This window comes from Mobula birostris, chromosome 25 (assembly GCF_030028105.1).
Source record: "Mobula birostris isolate sMobBir1 chromosome 25, sMobBir1.hap1, whole genome shotgun sequence".
Classification (NCBI taxonomy): domain Eukaryota; kingdom Metazoa; phylum Chordata; class Chondrichthyes; order Myliobatiformes; family Myliobatidae; genus Mobula; species Mobula birostris.
The window spans coordinates 54056279-54072509 of NC_092394.1; the positions used below are offsets into that span (position 1 = coordinate 54056279).

General features: G+C 45.5%; 1 protein-coding gene across 3 annotated transcripts in view; it reads right to left on the reverse strand.

Moving 5' to 3' along the window:
* The window catches only part of rcc1l (RCC1 like), a 40748-nt gene extending 36416 nt beyond the window's left edge, over positions 1–4332 (reverse strand). Inside the window, exon 1 of one of the 3 annotated variants that reach the window (XM_072243187.1) lies at positions 3656–4331. In XM_072243187.1, coding sequence (XP_072099288.1) covers positions 3656–3955 — 300 coding nt within the window. In that variant the 5' untranslated portion in view covers positions 3956–4331. Of the gene's footprint in view, positions 1–3655 lie in introns of all 3 variants that reach the window. The other 2 variants (XM_072243185.1, XM_072243186.1) reach the window with 2 other exon arrangements.
* Between the last annotated feature and the right edge of the window lie 11899 nt (positions 4333–16231).

Below are 16231 nucleotides of genomic sequence, written 5' to 3' on the forward strand. Positions count from 1 at the left end.
ATTATTCTGCCTTCTCTTCTCCAATGTAAACTTTCGCTTTCTATTCATTTGTTTCTCAACCTACAAACCTCTTCGTCATTCCAAACCATTCCATTCCTCCAGCTCCCCAACCTTCCCCAGAATTCCCCCATGTCCAGCTTTGAACCTTCCCACATTTCGCTTCCATCTCCCCTCAAAACCAAACAAGGCCCAACTACTATTCCTATGACCTGGCTCCCATTAGACTGCAGGTACTCCAACTTCACTTCCTCCCATGTAAACCCATCGTCTTAGAAACATAGAAAATAGGTGCAGGAGTAGGCCATTCGGCCCTTCGAGCCTGCACCGCCATTTATTATGATCATGGCTGATCATCCAACTCAGAACACCGCCCCAGCCTTCCCTCCATACCCCCTGACCCCCGTAGCCACAAGGGCCATATCTAACTCCCTCTTAAATATAGCCAATGAACTGGCCTCAACTGTTTCCTGTGGCAGAGAATTCCATAGATTCACCACTCTCTGTGTGAAGAAGTTTTTCCTAATCTCGGTCCTAAAAGGCTTCCCCTCTATCCTCAAACTGTGGCCCCTCGTTCTGGACTTCCCCAACATCGGGAATAATCTTCCTGCATCTAGCCTGTCCAATCCCTTTAGGATCTTATACGTTTCAATCAGATCCCCCCTCAATCTTCTAAATTCCAACGAGTACAAGCCCAGTTCATCCAGTCTCTCTTCATATGAAAGTCCTGACATCCCAGGAATCAATCTGGTGAACCTTCTTTGTACTCCCTCTATGGCAAGGATGTCTTTCCTCAGATTAGGGGACCAAAACTGCACACAATACTCCAGGTGTGGTCTCACCAAGGCCTTGTACAACTGCAGTAGTACCTCCCTGCTCCTGTACTCAAATCCTCTCGCTATAAATGCCAGCATACCATTCGCCTTTTTCACCGCCTGCTGTACCTACATGCCCACTTTCAATGACTGGTGTATAATGACACCCAGGTCTCGTTGCACCTCCCCTTTTCCTAATCGGCCACCATTCAGATAATAATCTGTTTTCCTATTTTTGCCACCAAAGTGGATAACTTCACATTTATCCACATTAAATTGCATCTGCCATGAATTTGCCCGCTCACCCAACCTATCCAAGTCACCCTGCATCCTCTTAGCATCCTCCTCACAGCTAACACTGCCACCCAGCTTCGTGTCATCCGCAAACTTGGAGATGCTGCATTTAATTCCCTCATCCAAGTCATTAATATATATTGTAAACAACTGGGGTCCCAGCACTGAGCCTTGCGGTACCCCACTGGTCACCGCCTGCCATTCTGAAAAGGTCCCGTTTATTCCCACTCTTTGCTTCCTGTCTGCTAACCAATTCTCCACCCACACCAATACCTTACCCCCAATACTGTGTGCTTTAAGTTTGCACACTAATCTCCTGTGTGGGACCTTGTCAAAAGCCTTTTTGAAAATCCAAATATACCACATCAACTGGTTCTCCCCTATCCACTCTACTAGTTACATCCTCAAAAAATTCTATGAGATTCGTCAGACATGATTTTCCTTTCACAAATCCATGCTGACTTTGTCCGATCATTTCACCGCTTTCCAAATGTGCTGTTATCACATCCTTGATAACTGACTCCAGCAGTTTCCCCACCACCGACGTTAGGCTAACCAGTCTATAATTCCCCGGTTTCTCTCTCCCTCCTTTTTTAAAAAGTGGGGTTACATTAGCCACCCTCCAATCCTCAGGAACTAGTCCAGAATCTAACGAGTTTTGAAAAATTATCACTAATGCATCCACTATTTCTTGGGCTACTTCCTTAAACACTCTAGGATGCAGACCATCTGGCCCTGAGGATTTATCTGCCTTCAATCCCTTCAATTTACCTAACACCACTTCCCTACTAACATGTATTTCGCTCAGTTCCTCCATCTCACTGGACCCTCTGTCCCCTACTATTTCTGGAAGATTATTTATGTCCTCCTTAGTGAAGACAGAACCAAAGTAATTATTCAATTGGTCTGCCATGTCCTTGCTCCCCATAATCAATTCACCTTGATCCTTACTCCTTGGGTACCCTATCCTTTGTTTCAAAATCAATTATCGGTAACTTTTCAAAATGATCTCTGCTCTTACAAGCTACTATCAGTTGCTTTCTGCAATACTTGAACATTCCACCTATCCCCCATCTTTGTGTTTATATGTAGCCCTCACTGAGACCATAAATCACACCCAATTTTACCGAGGTAAACAGCTCTCTCCCCCTTTTCTACAGAGTCTGAATCTTTAAACTTGGGTAACACATAACTCTCCTTCAATTCCTCACTTCCAGCAATGCCGTGATTTAAATATAACCATTCTCGTTGTCAAATTCCACTATCATTTTGCCCCATCTCTGAAATCTCCAACAGCTCCATGCCCCATAACTTATCCTCCCTTCTCCAACCCTTGAGCATTTCCAAATGAATCTGTCCACACCACTAGCTCCAGCTACCAAGCTTCAAGCTCTGCAGTTCCCTCTCTGAACCTCTCAACCTTGTTCCTCCTTTGAAATGCACCTTAAAACCAACCTACAGACCCCCAGAATCATTATTGCACAGGAGACCACTAAACACATCAGTTCAAGTTAATTCTCTTTTCAATCCCTCCACCCCTTTCTTTGAATTATTTCCCCAAGGTGTCTCTCCAAATCCATTTTTGGAAAATCCTCATTAGCTGCTTCCACCATCCTTGTAGACAGTGAACTCCAGATCACGTGTAAAAAAACATTCCTCCTCACATCTCAACATACACAAAATGCTGGAGGAACTCAGCAGGTCAGGTAGCATCTATGGAGGGGAATGAACACTCAACATTTCAAATCATGACTCTTATCAGGACCTGTGAATCTGCCAGTGTCATTCATTGAATTCGGAGCTCCTAATGCAGCCCATCAGTGAGATCCAACACAGACTGGGGTACTACTTCATTAAGTACCTCTGCTCTGTCTGCTGCAGCAGCCAGAATCCCCATTTCAATTCCAGTTCCGAATCAGAATCAGGTTTATTATCACTGATATATGTCATGAAATTTAATGTTTTGTGGCAGCAGTACAGTGTTAATAGACATAAAAATTCCTACAACAAATAATTAATGGTGCGGAAAGAGGAATAGTGAAGTAGTGTTCATGGACCATTCAGAAATCTAAAGACAGAGGGGAAGAAGCTGTTCCTAAAATCTTGAGTGTGTGTCTTTAGTCTCCTAGCTTCCCCCCGATGGTAGCAATGAGAGAGGGCATTATCCCAGACGGTGTGTGTTTGGTATTGGATGCCACAATTGTGCCCCTTGTGATCCTACATACCAGTCAGAACATCTGTAGAAATCTGCCGGTCTCTGGTGATAAACTAAATGCTGATGGAGTATTGCTGCTGGTGCGCCCTGTTTGTGTTCACCTCCCACTGCCGGACTGCCGGACTGCCACGGCAGAGGCTCCCTGCCCGACCTGCTGAGTTCCTCCTGTATTTTGTACGCGCCGCCCTGTTCCTCCGGCTCTCACACGTGTCTGCCCGTAAATCTCCCGTCCTCCGAACCGGAGGCCGCCGGTTGTACCCCCGCGCCGATAAAAGCCCAACCTCTCCCCGCAGCCTGAGCCCGGCCTCCTCCCTCAGTCCCCGCCGCCTCTCACCCGCGACTCCGACTCCAGCTCCAGGCGGCGAGGCCTCAGCTGCATACTCGCGGCTTTCCGGCGGGCAGCAGCGGCGAGGCCCAAGGCCCCGGTGTGGGCATATCCCCACACAAACACGTGGCTCTGTCTGCGGCCTTTCCCCATGTAGCGGGCTGTCGGGGAGTCGTCCCGCTCCACTATCGAACGGCCCGGGGAGGGCGCCTCCCTCAGCCCCCGGCCCGGAGTGGACGCCTCCCTTCGCCCCCACCATCGCAGTCCGAGCTGCCGACAGCCTCCCAGTCGCCACAACCGTGAAGTCATGCTCAGGCCTGGCCGGCCAGCCGCCCGTCGGGGTTACTGATCCGGCTCGGCCCGCGGCCCGGTGTGCGCGGCTCCGGCTCGGCGGGCTCCGCGCCGGGCCGGGCCGGGCCTCGGGAGAGGTGGCGGTAGCAGCACCGGGCAGTGAGCGGTGAGACGGAGCGCAGAGTCAAGTGAACCCGCTCATGAATCGAGGCTCCGCTGTCGATTCTGTGGGAAACCCGTCGGCCGGCGGGCGGGCGGCCGGCCGGAGAACATCAGATAAAACGACAGGTGCTGAAGATCAGAAAGACGGGCGGCGCGGCGCAGCGAGAGGAGCCATTAGACCGCTGGCTGAGACACTCGCATCGAATGCGGGCGTCCTACGCACTGCCCATCCAGATTGTGACAACAGCCGAAAGCCCGCAATTTAATTTATTTAAAATCACGCGGGTCATTAAAGAGTATTTTTTAAACCAGAATTGGGGGAATCAAAAACTAGAGCGTTTAAGGTTAAAAATTAAGGTTAGAGGGGAAAGAGTTAATAGGAAGCCGTGGGAGCAGCTTTTTCAGTCCGTTGTCCAGAATGAGCTACTTTAAAAGTGCTTGAAGAAGGAAAGGTTTAGACTGGTTGGTGCAAATGGAAGAGTGAGTCAGGGATTCGTGAAATGTACAATCCTGAAATGCAGGAAGAGGAGGAAAGACAAAGATGTGATGGCAGTGGAATATCTTGATGCACTATCAATTACTCCAAAAGACTGGAAGTAGAGGAAATAGTGAAAGGCTTTTATTAACACTAAAATGGATCTACGTCCATGCTGAATATCTGTCCTGGACTGAGGGGGGAGCAGTGACACAATCGCCTTTATTCAGGGGTCTGTGGAGGACCCACAGGAGCGGTCAGCAGAGGGGTGTGTCCAAGCATGTCCAGACAGGTAACCCTATATACATGGTTTACCACATATCTTTAAAATAAAGGTGGCAGAAATTGAGGAGAATATGTTGAATGCCGAGGCAGGTGAGAACCGGAGAACTCTGACCTTGTTCTGTCTTGGAGGAGGTGTGACAAGACCAGAGGCATAGGAAATTGTTGAAATACAAGTGGACTGGCAGGGGAGGGGCCACAGTTCACCAAGATATTTCAGAGGCAACTGTAAAGTAAATTGCATCATCAGATTAAATACAACAGGGATGGGGAAGACACGCAAAATGCCGAGGAACTCAGCGAGTCAGGCAGCATCTATGGGGGGGGAATAAACAGTCAGGACCCTTCATTGGGATTAGAGGAACTGGGAGTGTGGGATCATTTCCTTACACAGATGGCAGGGGGAGACAGAGAGAAGTCAAGAAAGCTGTGGAGAAGTGGTGAGGGTATTTCCAATAGTGAGAGGATTTCGAACCAGGATAGAAATAGAAGGGTGTCCTTTAGAGTGGGTATGAGGGATTTCTTTAGCCAGGGGTGGTGAATCTGTGGAATTCATTACCAAAGACAGCAGTGGGGGTCAGTATATTGGGTAGATTTAAAGTGGAGATTGATAGGTTCTTGATTAGTAAAGGGCATCAAAAGTTATGGGGAGAAGACAGAAGAATGGTGTTGACAGGGAAAATAAATCAGCCATGATCGAAGGCCTAATCCTGCTCCCATATCTTACAGGTTTGTAAGTTAGTAATTTTAAATTAAATTTGTCAATTTTGCTTGGATCCCATGAGCTCTAACCATTTGGAATAATTTGCCATATAGTCTATGTGAACCTCATCAACTTCATCGCGTTTGTTATCTTTTAAAAATGAAAATGTAGATGTCCAGCTTGTCAGACAGGATCTTCCCCTAACAAAGTCACAAAACCTTATCTATCATTGATCCCACCCCTGATGTTTCCGAGTAGCATCCCTACTGCCAACATTGAACCAGGTTTAATATTACAGGCATACCTTGTGAAATTTGTTATTTTGCTGGTGAGTAATTACCCTGTTCATCCCTGCCGCCCATCTTGAATAACCATGCAATATCTTAGTGCATGGCCCTAACTGTGGCTTTACCTGGAAAACTGGCTCATGGGGATGGCTTCAAAAAGAGCAAGAGTTGCTTTTTTCACATTCATTAGTAAGGAGTCTGTTGTTAGTGATTTATGAATGAACCTAGAGTGTTACAGGAGTACATACTGAAAGGGTAGGAGACAAGTTCTGTGTTGAGTTCTGCATCGAAGACGGTAGCCAGTGGTGTTCCAGAGGAATCTGTTCTGGGACCCCTCCTCTTTGAGATTTTTATAAATGACCTGGATGAGGAAGTAGAAGGGTGGGTTAGTGAGTTTGCTGATGACAGAACAGTTGGGGGTGTTGTGAATAATCTGGAGGGTTGTCAAAGGTTACAGCGGCACTTTGAAAGGATGCAGAACTGGGCTGAGAAGTGGCAGATGGACTTCAACCCAGACAAGTGTGAAGTGGTTCATTTCAGTGGGTCAAATTTGAAGACAGAATATAATATTAGTGGTAAGACTCTTGGCAGTGTGGAAGATCAGTGAGATCTTGGGGTCCATGTTCATAGGACACTCAAAGCTGCCGTGCAGGTTGACAGTGTTGTTAAAAGAGCTGTGAGATAATGTTACAGCTGTATAAGACCTTAGTTAGACCCCACCTGGAGTACTGTGCTCAGTTCTGGTCACCTCACTACAGGAAGCATGTGGATACAGAAGAGATTTACAAGGATGTTACCTGGATTGGAGAGCGTGCCTTATGAGAATAGGTTGAGTGAACTCGGCCTTTTCTCCTTGAAGTGACGGAGGATGAGAGGTGACCTGATGGAGGTATATAAGATGATGAGAGGCATTGATCATGTGGATAGCCAGAGGCTATCAGGGATCAAATGGCTAACATGAGGGAGGCACAGTTTTAAGGTGCTTGGAAGTAGGTATAGGGGTGATGCCAGAGGTAAGTTTTTCACACACAGTGTGGTGGGTGTGTGGAATGCACTACCAGCAATGTTGGTAGAGGTGGATACAATAGGGTCTTTTAAGAGACTCTTAGGTACATGGAGCTTAGAAAAATAGAGGGTTATGCAGCAGGGAAATTCTAGGCCACTTCTAGAGTAGGTTACATGGTTGGCACAACATTGTGGGTCGAAGGGCCTGTAATATGCTGTAGATTTTCTATGATTCTAAGGTGTATGTATTTGGTGGAAACCATGTGCTGGAGATGATTCATTGAACACGGAGGCTGTTTCATTGGTAGGTGAGGGCAAAGGAACCCTACTGTATTTCCGAGAGTATGGGGATGGATATTGTTCACTGGGGTTTATAGAATTCTTGATAAAGATTCACAGTGAAGGAGAAAGAAAGATCAACTGAAGCAATAGTATGAAGGATGGCATTATCAGAAGAGATACCACGCAATGGAGTAACGGGGCATTGGAATGAGATCTTACAGGAAGCAGGCTGGGAATCTGCAGGCTTATAGGTGGTATTAATAACAAAATGAAAATAACAAGACTCAAAGATGGGTCTAAAAGAGTAGAATTTAGCAGAAAAATTCATACAACTATGTCATTTCAGGGCAAAGCAGCAAAAATAGATCATGTACTGGGAGAGAACCTGAGGAGAATTCAAACTAAGAATATCCCACACACTTTTAGAAGCACATAGGCTCTGTTTTACTTGGCAAAATTGAGTGTGGACAAAGGAATTCTTGAGTTTGGCCTATTAGAAGTGAGTGGTGATGGATGAAGAAGAGGTGAATATTAGTCTTTCATGTCGCTACCATTTAGAATCAGAATCAGGTTTCTTCTCACTGGCATGTGTCATGAAATTTGTTAACTTAGCAGCAACAGTTCAGCACTATACATAATATAGAAGAGGAAAAAATAATAATAAGTAAATGAATTACAGTATATGTATATTGAATAGATTAAAAATTGTGCAAAAACAGAAATAGTATATATTAAAAAAGTGAGGTAGTGTTCATGGGTTCAATGTCCATTTAAGAATCAGATGGCAGAGGGGAAGAAGCTGTTCCTGCATCGCTGAGTGTGTGCCTTCAGGCTTCTGTACCTTCTACCTGATGGTAACAGTGAGAAACAACAGCCCTAAGTGCTGGAGGTCCTTAATAATGAATGCTGCCTGAGACACCACTCCTTAAAGATGTCCTGGATATTTTGTAGGCTAGTACCCAAGATGGAGCCAACTAAATTTATGACCCTCTGCAGCTTCTTTCAGTCCTGTGCAGTAGCCCCCCCCCACCCCCATACCAGACAGTGATGCAGCCTGTCAGAATGCTCTCTACTGTACATCTATAGAAGTTTTTGAGTATATTTGTTGACATACCAAACCTCTTCAAACTCCTAATAAAGTATAGTCACTGTCTTGCCTTCTTTATAACTGCATCAATATGTTGGGACCTGGTTAGGTCCTCAGAGATTTTGACACCCAGGAACTTGAAACTGCTTGCTCTCTCCATTTCTGATCCCTCTATGAGGATTTGTATGTGTTACTTCGTCTTATCCTTCCTGAAGTCCACAATCAGCTCGTTCGTCTTACTGACGTTGAGTGCCAGGTTGTTGCCGCGATACCACTCCACTAGTTGGCATATCTTACTCCTGTACGCCCTCTTGTCAACATCTGAGATTCGACCAACAATGTTTGTATCATGAGCTATGCCTAGCCACACAGTCATGGATATAGAGAGAGTAGAGCATTGGGCAAGCACACACCCGTGAGGTGCAGCAGTGTTGATCGTCAGCAAGGAGATGTCATCACCAGTCTGCACAGATTGTGGTCTTCCAGTTGGTAAAATAATGACCAATTCTTTACCTCAAGGTCAACCAATCTATATAAGGACTTGCTCCCTATGTGACTCCCTCATTCACTCATCCCTCCCCACTGATCTCCCTCCTGGTACTTATCCTTGCAAGCCGAACAAGTTCCACGCCTGCCCCTACACCTCCCCCCTCACTACCATTCAGAGCCCCACACACAGGCCTTCCAGGTGAGGCAATATTTCACCTGTGAGTCAGTTTGAGTCATCCTGTGCTCCTAGTGTGGCCTCCTGTATATTGGTGAGACCAGACGTAGAGTGGGAGACTGCTTTGTCCACCAGAAAAAGTGGGATCTCCCTGAGGCCAACCAATTCAATTCTACTTCTCATTCATATTCCAACACATCAGTCTATGGCCTCCTCTGCTGCCTCAATGAGACCACACTCAGATTGGAGGAGCAACACCTTATATTCCGTATGGGTGTCTTCCAACCTGATGGCATGAACATTGATTTCTTGAGTTTCTGAAATTGCTCTCCCCCTTCACCACTCTTCTTTCTCATTTCCCTCTCTCACCTTATCTGCTCATCACCTCCCTCTGGTGGTCCTCCCCTTCCCTTTTTTCCATTGGCTTCTGCCCTCTCCTATCAGATTCCCCCTTCTCCAGCCATTTATCTCTTTCACCAATCAACTTCCCAGATCTTTACTTCACCCCTTCCCCGCTCCCGATTTTATCTATCACCTACTACCTTGTACTTCTTCCTCCCCCCCCACCTTTTTACTCTGACTTTTCATCTCTCTTTACCAGTCCTGATGAAGGTGTCTCAGCCTGAAACGTCCACTGTTGACTCTTTTCCATTGATACTGTCCAGCATTTTGTGTGTGTTGCTTTGATTTCCAGCATCTGCAGATTTTCTCTTGTTTTGCATTAGACTATTGGGGTGTCTGGGGTGTCAGGGAGGGGTAGCACCTCTGGTGGGGGAACATGTCGCGTCCTTTTCAAGGCGGTTAGTCCACCTTTGGTCCCCACCTGGCACTCAGCTCTCACCTGTGGCTCCCCGTAGCTGTTTGCATGCGACAGTGGCCACACCCCGGGCAACGGCTTCGACAAACCGGCTAAACCAGGTGAGGGTAGTCAACGGGTCTCAGACCCTCGGTGAGATAGGGAGTTGTCTATCCCAGAATGTGAAGACAGACTCCGGCGGATTGAGCGGACGAGACCAATGGAAGGTCCAACGGTCAAGAAGGCGGTCTCTGCAAGCGTCATGGAACGTGTAGAGCAGGACGAGACACAGAAGACGTCCTGGTCATCCACTGCGCCTAGTCCCATCTCCAGCCGTCTAGACTCTGTCTTGCCACTGGATCCAGATGGGAATTGGGAAGAGAGAGTGAGGCTGACACTGCGCAACTCTCCCTCACTTAAATCCAAATCACGCGCTAGTCTCGACACCATCAATAATGGTGTCAAGGTCCTCATTGATGTTGACGATGGACGAACACACGCACACATTAGACTATTGTTTACTGACTACAGCTCCGCCTTCAATACCATAATTCCAATCAAATTCCGGACCATGGGAGTCAACACTTCCATCGCAACTGGATGCTCGACTTCCTGACCAACAGATGGTAATCAGTCAGAATAGGCAATAACACCTCTGTCATGATTATTCTAAACACTGACACTCCACAAGGTTATGTTCTGAACCCCCCCCCCCACCCAAATCTACTCAGAATTTGTAGCTAGGTCCTGCTCTAACTCCATCTACAGTTTTGCAAATGATACCTTCATAGTGGGCCATATCTCAAATAACAAGAGGTCCGGAGTACAGGAAGATAGACAGCTTAGTAATATTGTGTCATGAAAACAACCTTTCCCTCAATGTCAGTAAAACAAAAATTCAGGAATAAAGGTGGTGCACATGTTCTTGTCTACATCAATTGTGTTGAGATTGAGAGAGCTGATCTAAAAGTGTCTGGGATTGAATATTGCCAATAGTCTGTCCTGGTCTAACCATGTAGACACTGCAGCCAATGAAGCTCACTATTACCTCTATTTCCTCAGGAGGCTCATGAAGAATGAAATCAGGTGGCATATAATTATCATATAGGAGGGAGATTGAAAATCTGGTTGAATGGTGCCACAACAACAACCTCTCACTCAATATCATCAAAACGACAGAGATGATTATTGACTACAGGAGGAAGAAATGGGAGACAGTGCTTATTAGGGGATCAGAGGTGAGAGGTTGGTCATGACTAGAATCCACATCTGTCTCAGGAAGGACTTAGGCCCACTGCAATTTGCCTATCACCACAATAGGTCTACAGCAGACACAATCTCAAGGCTCACCAAGCAGCCTTGGATCACCTGGACAATGCAAATACTTATGTGAGGATGCTGTTTATTGAATATAGCTCGGCATTTACCACCACCATTCCTACTGTCCTGATCAAAAATCTACAGAACCTGGGCCTCTGTACCTCTCTCTTCAACTGGATCCTCGACTTCCTAACCAGAAGATCACAACCTGTGCAGATTGGAAATAACATCACCACTTCACTAACTATCAACACTGGTGCACCACAGGGGTGTGTGCTTAGCCCACTGCTCTACTCTCTCTCTATACCCATGACTGTTGTGGCTAGGCATAGCTCAAATGCCATCTACTAATCTGCTGATAATACCAAGCATTGTTGGCAGAATTTCAGATAGTGACAAAAGAGGACAAAAGAAAAACCAGTTAGTGGAGTGGTGTCACAGCAACAACCTTGCACGCAATGTCAGCAAGACCAAAGAGCTGATTGTGGACTTCAGAGAGGGTAAGATGAGGGAACACAAACCAATCCTCATAGAGAGATCAGCAGTAGAGAGAGAGCAATTTCAAGTTCCTGGGTGTCAACATCTCTGAGGAACCTAACCTGGATGCAACACATTGATGTAGCTATAAAGAGGGCAAGACGGTGATTATATTTCAGGAGATTGAGGAGATTTGGTTTGTCAACTAAAACACTCTAAACCTTCTATAAGTGTACTGTGTAGAGCATTCGGACTGGCTGCATCACCGTCTGGTAATGAGACATGATCAAAGTAAGTTGCAGAAACTTGTAAAGTTAGTCAGCTTCATCGTGGGTACCAATTATCCAAGCCATCTTCAAGGAACAATGCCTTAGGAAAGTGGCATCCATCACTAGGATGTCCAACACCCAGGACATGCCCTCCTCACACTGTTACCATTGGGAAGGAGATGCAGAAGCCTGAAGGCACACACTCAGCGATTCACGAACAGCTTCTTCCCCTCTGCCACCTGATTTCTGAAGGGTTATTGAACCCATGAACCTCACAATTTTTTAAATTTGTTATTTTGCATTATTTATTTTACTTAACTATTTAATGGACATATATAAACAACGTAACTAGTTTTTTTTTGTTCTGTATATTTATTTATCATGTATTTCATTGTACCGCTACTGTAAAGTTAACTCATTTCACGACATATGCCAGTGATATTAAACCCGATTCTGATTTAAATTCCTTGCTATTACCATATCAGAGGATCTGTCCTGAGGCCAGCACGTAAATGCCAACAGAAGGATGGCTTGACAGCACCTGTACTTTCTTAGGCATTTCAGCAGATTTGGCATATCATATAAAATTTTGACAAATTTCTATAGCTGCACAGTGGAGAGTAGCCTGACTGATTGTATCACAGCCTGGTATGGAAACACCAATGCCCAAGAATGGTAAAGTGTACAAAAAGTGGCAGACATGCCAGACAATCACGAAGAGCCCACCCCATCATTGAGCAAATCTGCAAGTAAATGCTGCCACAAGAAAGCAGCTTCCATCATCAAGGACCCCCACCATCCAGGCCATGTTCTCTTCTCGCTGCTGCCTTAGATCTCATACCACAAGGTTCAGGAACAGTTATTACCCTTCAAACATCAGGCTCCTGAACCAGTGTGGATAACTTTACTCACCCACCTCTGAACTGATCCCATAACCAATGGACTCGGTTTCAAGGACTCTACAACTCATGCTTTCAGTATTATTTATTTACTTTTTAACTTTATTTTAACTTTCACAGTTTGTCTTTTTGTTTATTGGTTGTTTATCAGTCTTTGTGTGTACCTTTTCATTGATTCTATTGAGTTTCTCTGTTGTACTGTGAATGCCTGCAAGAAAATGAATATCAGTGTTGTATATGGTGACGTATATGTACTTTGATAATAAATTTACTTTGAACTTTGAAATTTGACCTGTTGCCATTGACCCTTACAAGATCAATGCACAACAGAAACAGTCGTATCTGGATAACCGCTTGGTATGACAACTGCTCTGCATGTAACTGCAGAGGCCTGTGATGAGATGTGGCCACATCATGGAAACCAAACTCCCCTCCGTGGATTCAGTAATCAAAGACACCTCTGTCCCCACCGCGGACATTCTGTTGTCTTCCCTCTTCTGGAAACAGTATATATAAATTACCCATTACCCTCAGATCCCCAGCTTAAATTTACTCCCCTGAATCTTGAGGCTATGTCCCCTAGTTCTAGTCTCACCTACCAGTGGAAACAACTTTCCTGCCTCTATCTTATCTATCCCTTTCATAATTTTATATGTTTCTATAAGATCTCCTCTCATCCTTCAGAAATCCAGCAAGTAGTCCCAGGCAACTCAATCTCTCTTCATAGTCTAACCCTGATTTCTGGAATCAACCTGGTGAACCTCCTTTGCACTGCCTCCAAAGCCAGTATATCCTTCCGCATGTAGAGAGACCAGAACTGCACACAGTACTCCAAGTGTGGCCTCATCAGTAATCTATACAGTTGCGACATAACCTCCTGCTCTTAAATTCAATCCCTCTAACAATGAAGGCTAGCATTTCATTTGCCTTCTTGATAGCCTGCTGCACCTGCAAAGCAACCTTTTGTGATTCATGCACAAGCACTCCTAAGTCTTTCTGCACAGCAGCCTGCTGCAGTCTTTTACCATTTAAATAATGTGATCTTCCATTTTCCCTTCCAAAGTGGATGACCTCACATTTACCAACATTGTACTCCATCTGCCAGACCCTTACCCACTCACTTAACCTATCTATATCTCTCTACAGACTCCATATCCCTGCACAATTTGCTATTCCACTCAATTTAGTATCATCAGCAAACTTAGATACACTACACTCAGTCCCTTCTTCCCGATTGTTATGTATATTGTGAACAGTTGTGGGCCCAGCATCGACCCCTGCGGCACACCACTCAGCACCGATTGGCAACGAGAGTAAACCCATGTATCCCAAACTCTCTGCTTTCTATTGGTTAACCAATCCTCTATCCATGCTAATACATCACCCCCAACTCTATGCATCCTTACCTTATGGATAAGTCTTTTATGTGGCACCTTATTGAGTGCTTTCTGGAAATCAAAGTAAACAACGCCCATCTGTTCCCCTCTATCCACTGCGCTCATTATATCCTCAAAGAACTCCAGTAGGTTTGTCAAACAGGACCTGTCTTTGCTGAATCCATGCTGCATCTGCCTGATGGATCCATTTCTTTCCAGATCCCTTGCTATTTCTTCTTTATAACAGATTCAAACATTTTCCCAGCTACAGATGTTAAATATAACTGGCCTACAGTTACTTGCCTTTTGCCTACATTCTTTTCGAACAGTGGCGTGGCATTCACCTTCTTCCAGTCTGCCGTGACCCGCCCAGAGGCCAGAGCCTCAACTATAACCTCTGCCATTTCTTTCAGTACCCTGTGATGCATTCCATCACGACCAGTCCTGGTGAAAGATATAGGCCCGAAACATCAACTGTTTATTCCCTGCCATGAGAAAATTATATTTATGGGTGAAATTCGCTCTTCAGTGAAAATTAAACTGGGCATAAGGTATAAACTACCCTTCCCAGAAGTAGTACAATAGGTTCTTATACATACTTCCGTTTCATATTTTATTTCAATGATGGTACTTCCCTAATGCAGGACCTTCTCAGTGTCCTGTTTGAGCCTCTGGCGTGGGGCATGAGCCTTTGCCACTTGTTCAGTGAAGCAATTCCTCAATCCTTCTCATAGTGATACCTATAGCCTGCCTGGTGTTTGTCTTTTCCTTCAGGGAACTGTATATACATCAACTGGGGCTCTTCCTGTTTATCAAATAAAACCAGAAAATGCTGGAAATACTCTGCAGGCTTGGCAGCATTTGTGGAGAACGGAATAGAACTAATGCTTCAAATTAATAGCTTTTCTCCCTGAATTAGGATGATTTAGCAAATAGACACATTTTAAATTGCAGAGACAGATGGCCTAGCTGCCTACACCATTTTGGTCAACACCATTCCCTTTCATCCTTTTTCACACCTGGAGAGGAGGGATGCTGATGTGAGAATGCTGTTCTTGGACTACAGTTCAGCATTCAACACCATAATTCACTCCAGGCTTGACAAGAAGCTCAGAGACCTTGGCCTTCACCCTGCCTTGTGCAGTCAGATTCTGGACTTCCTATCAAGATTGCCAGCAGGTGGTAATAGTGGGCTCCCTCACCTCAGCCCCTCTGACCCTCAACACAGGAGCCCCCAGGGCTGTGTCCTAAGCCCCCTCCTTTACTCTCTGTATACCCATGACTGTGTCGCCACCCACACCTTCAATCTGCTAATTAAATTTGCAGATCATATTACATTGATTGGCCTAATCTCAAATAATAACGAGGCAGCCTACGGAGAGCAAGTCATCACTCCGACACAGTGGTGTCATGAAAACAACCTCTCCCGCAATTTTGCAAAATCAAAGGAGCTGGTTGTGGACTACAGGAGGAATGGAGATGGGCTAACCCCTATTGACATCAATGGATATGGTGCTGAGAGGGTGAACAGCTTCAAGTTCCTCAGTATACACTTCACTGAGGCCCTCACTTGGTCTGTACATACCAGCTGTGAAGAAAGCCTCTTTCACCTCAGACGGCTGAAGAGTTCGGCATGAGGCCCCAAACCCTAAGGACAGGGACACAACTGAGAGCATCCTGACTGGCTGTATCACTGCCTGGTATGGAAACTGTACTTCCCTCAATCGCAGGACTCTGCAGAGAGTGGTGCAGACAGCCCAGCGCATCTGTGGATGTGAACGTCCCACTATTCAGGACAGGTGTGTAAAGGTAGCCTGAAGGATCATTGGAGACCTGAGTCACCCCAACCACAAACTGTTACAGCTGCTACCATCCGGGAAATGGTACTGCAGCATAAAAGCCAGGACCGACAGGCTCCAGGACAGCTTCCACCACCAGACCATCAGACTGATTAATTCATGCTGATACAATTGTATTTCTGAGCTATATTGACTGTTCTGTTGTATATCTTACTGCAAATACTATTTTATTACAAATTACTATAATTTGCACATTGCACATTCAGACGGAGACATAACGTAAAGATTTTTACTCCTATATGTGAAGGATGTAAGAAATAGTCAATTCAATTCTATCATCAATACTACTTTTGCCTCCTCTCTGCAACCTAGAACACAGCTGTTTTGTAAATGTCCCAGTTCCGATGAGAC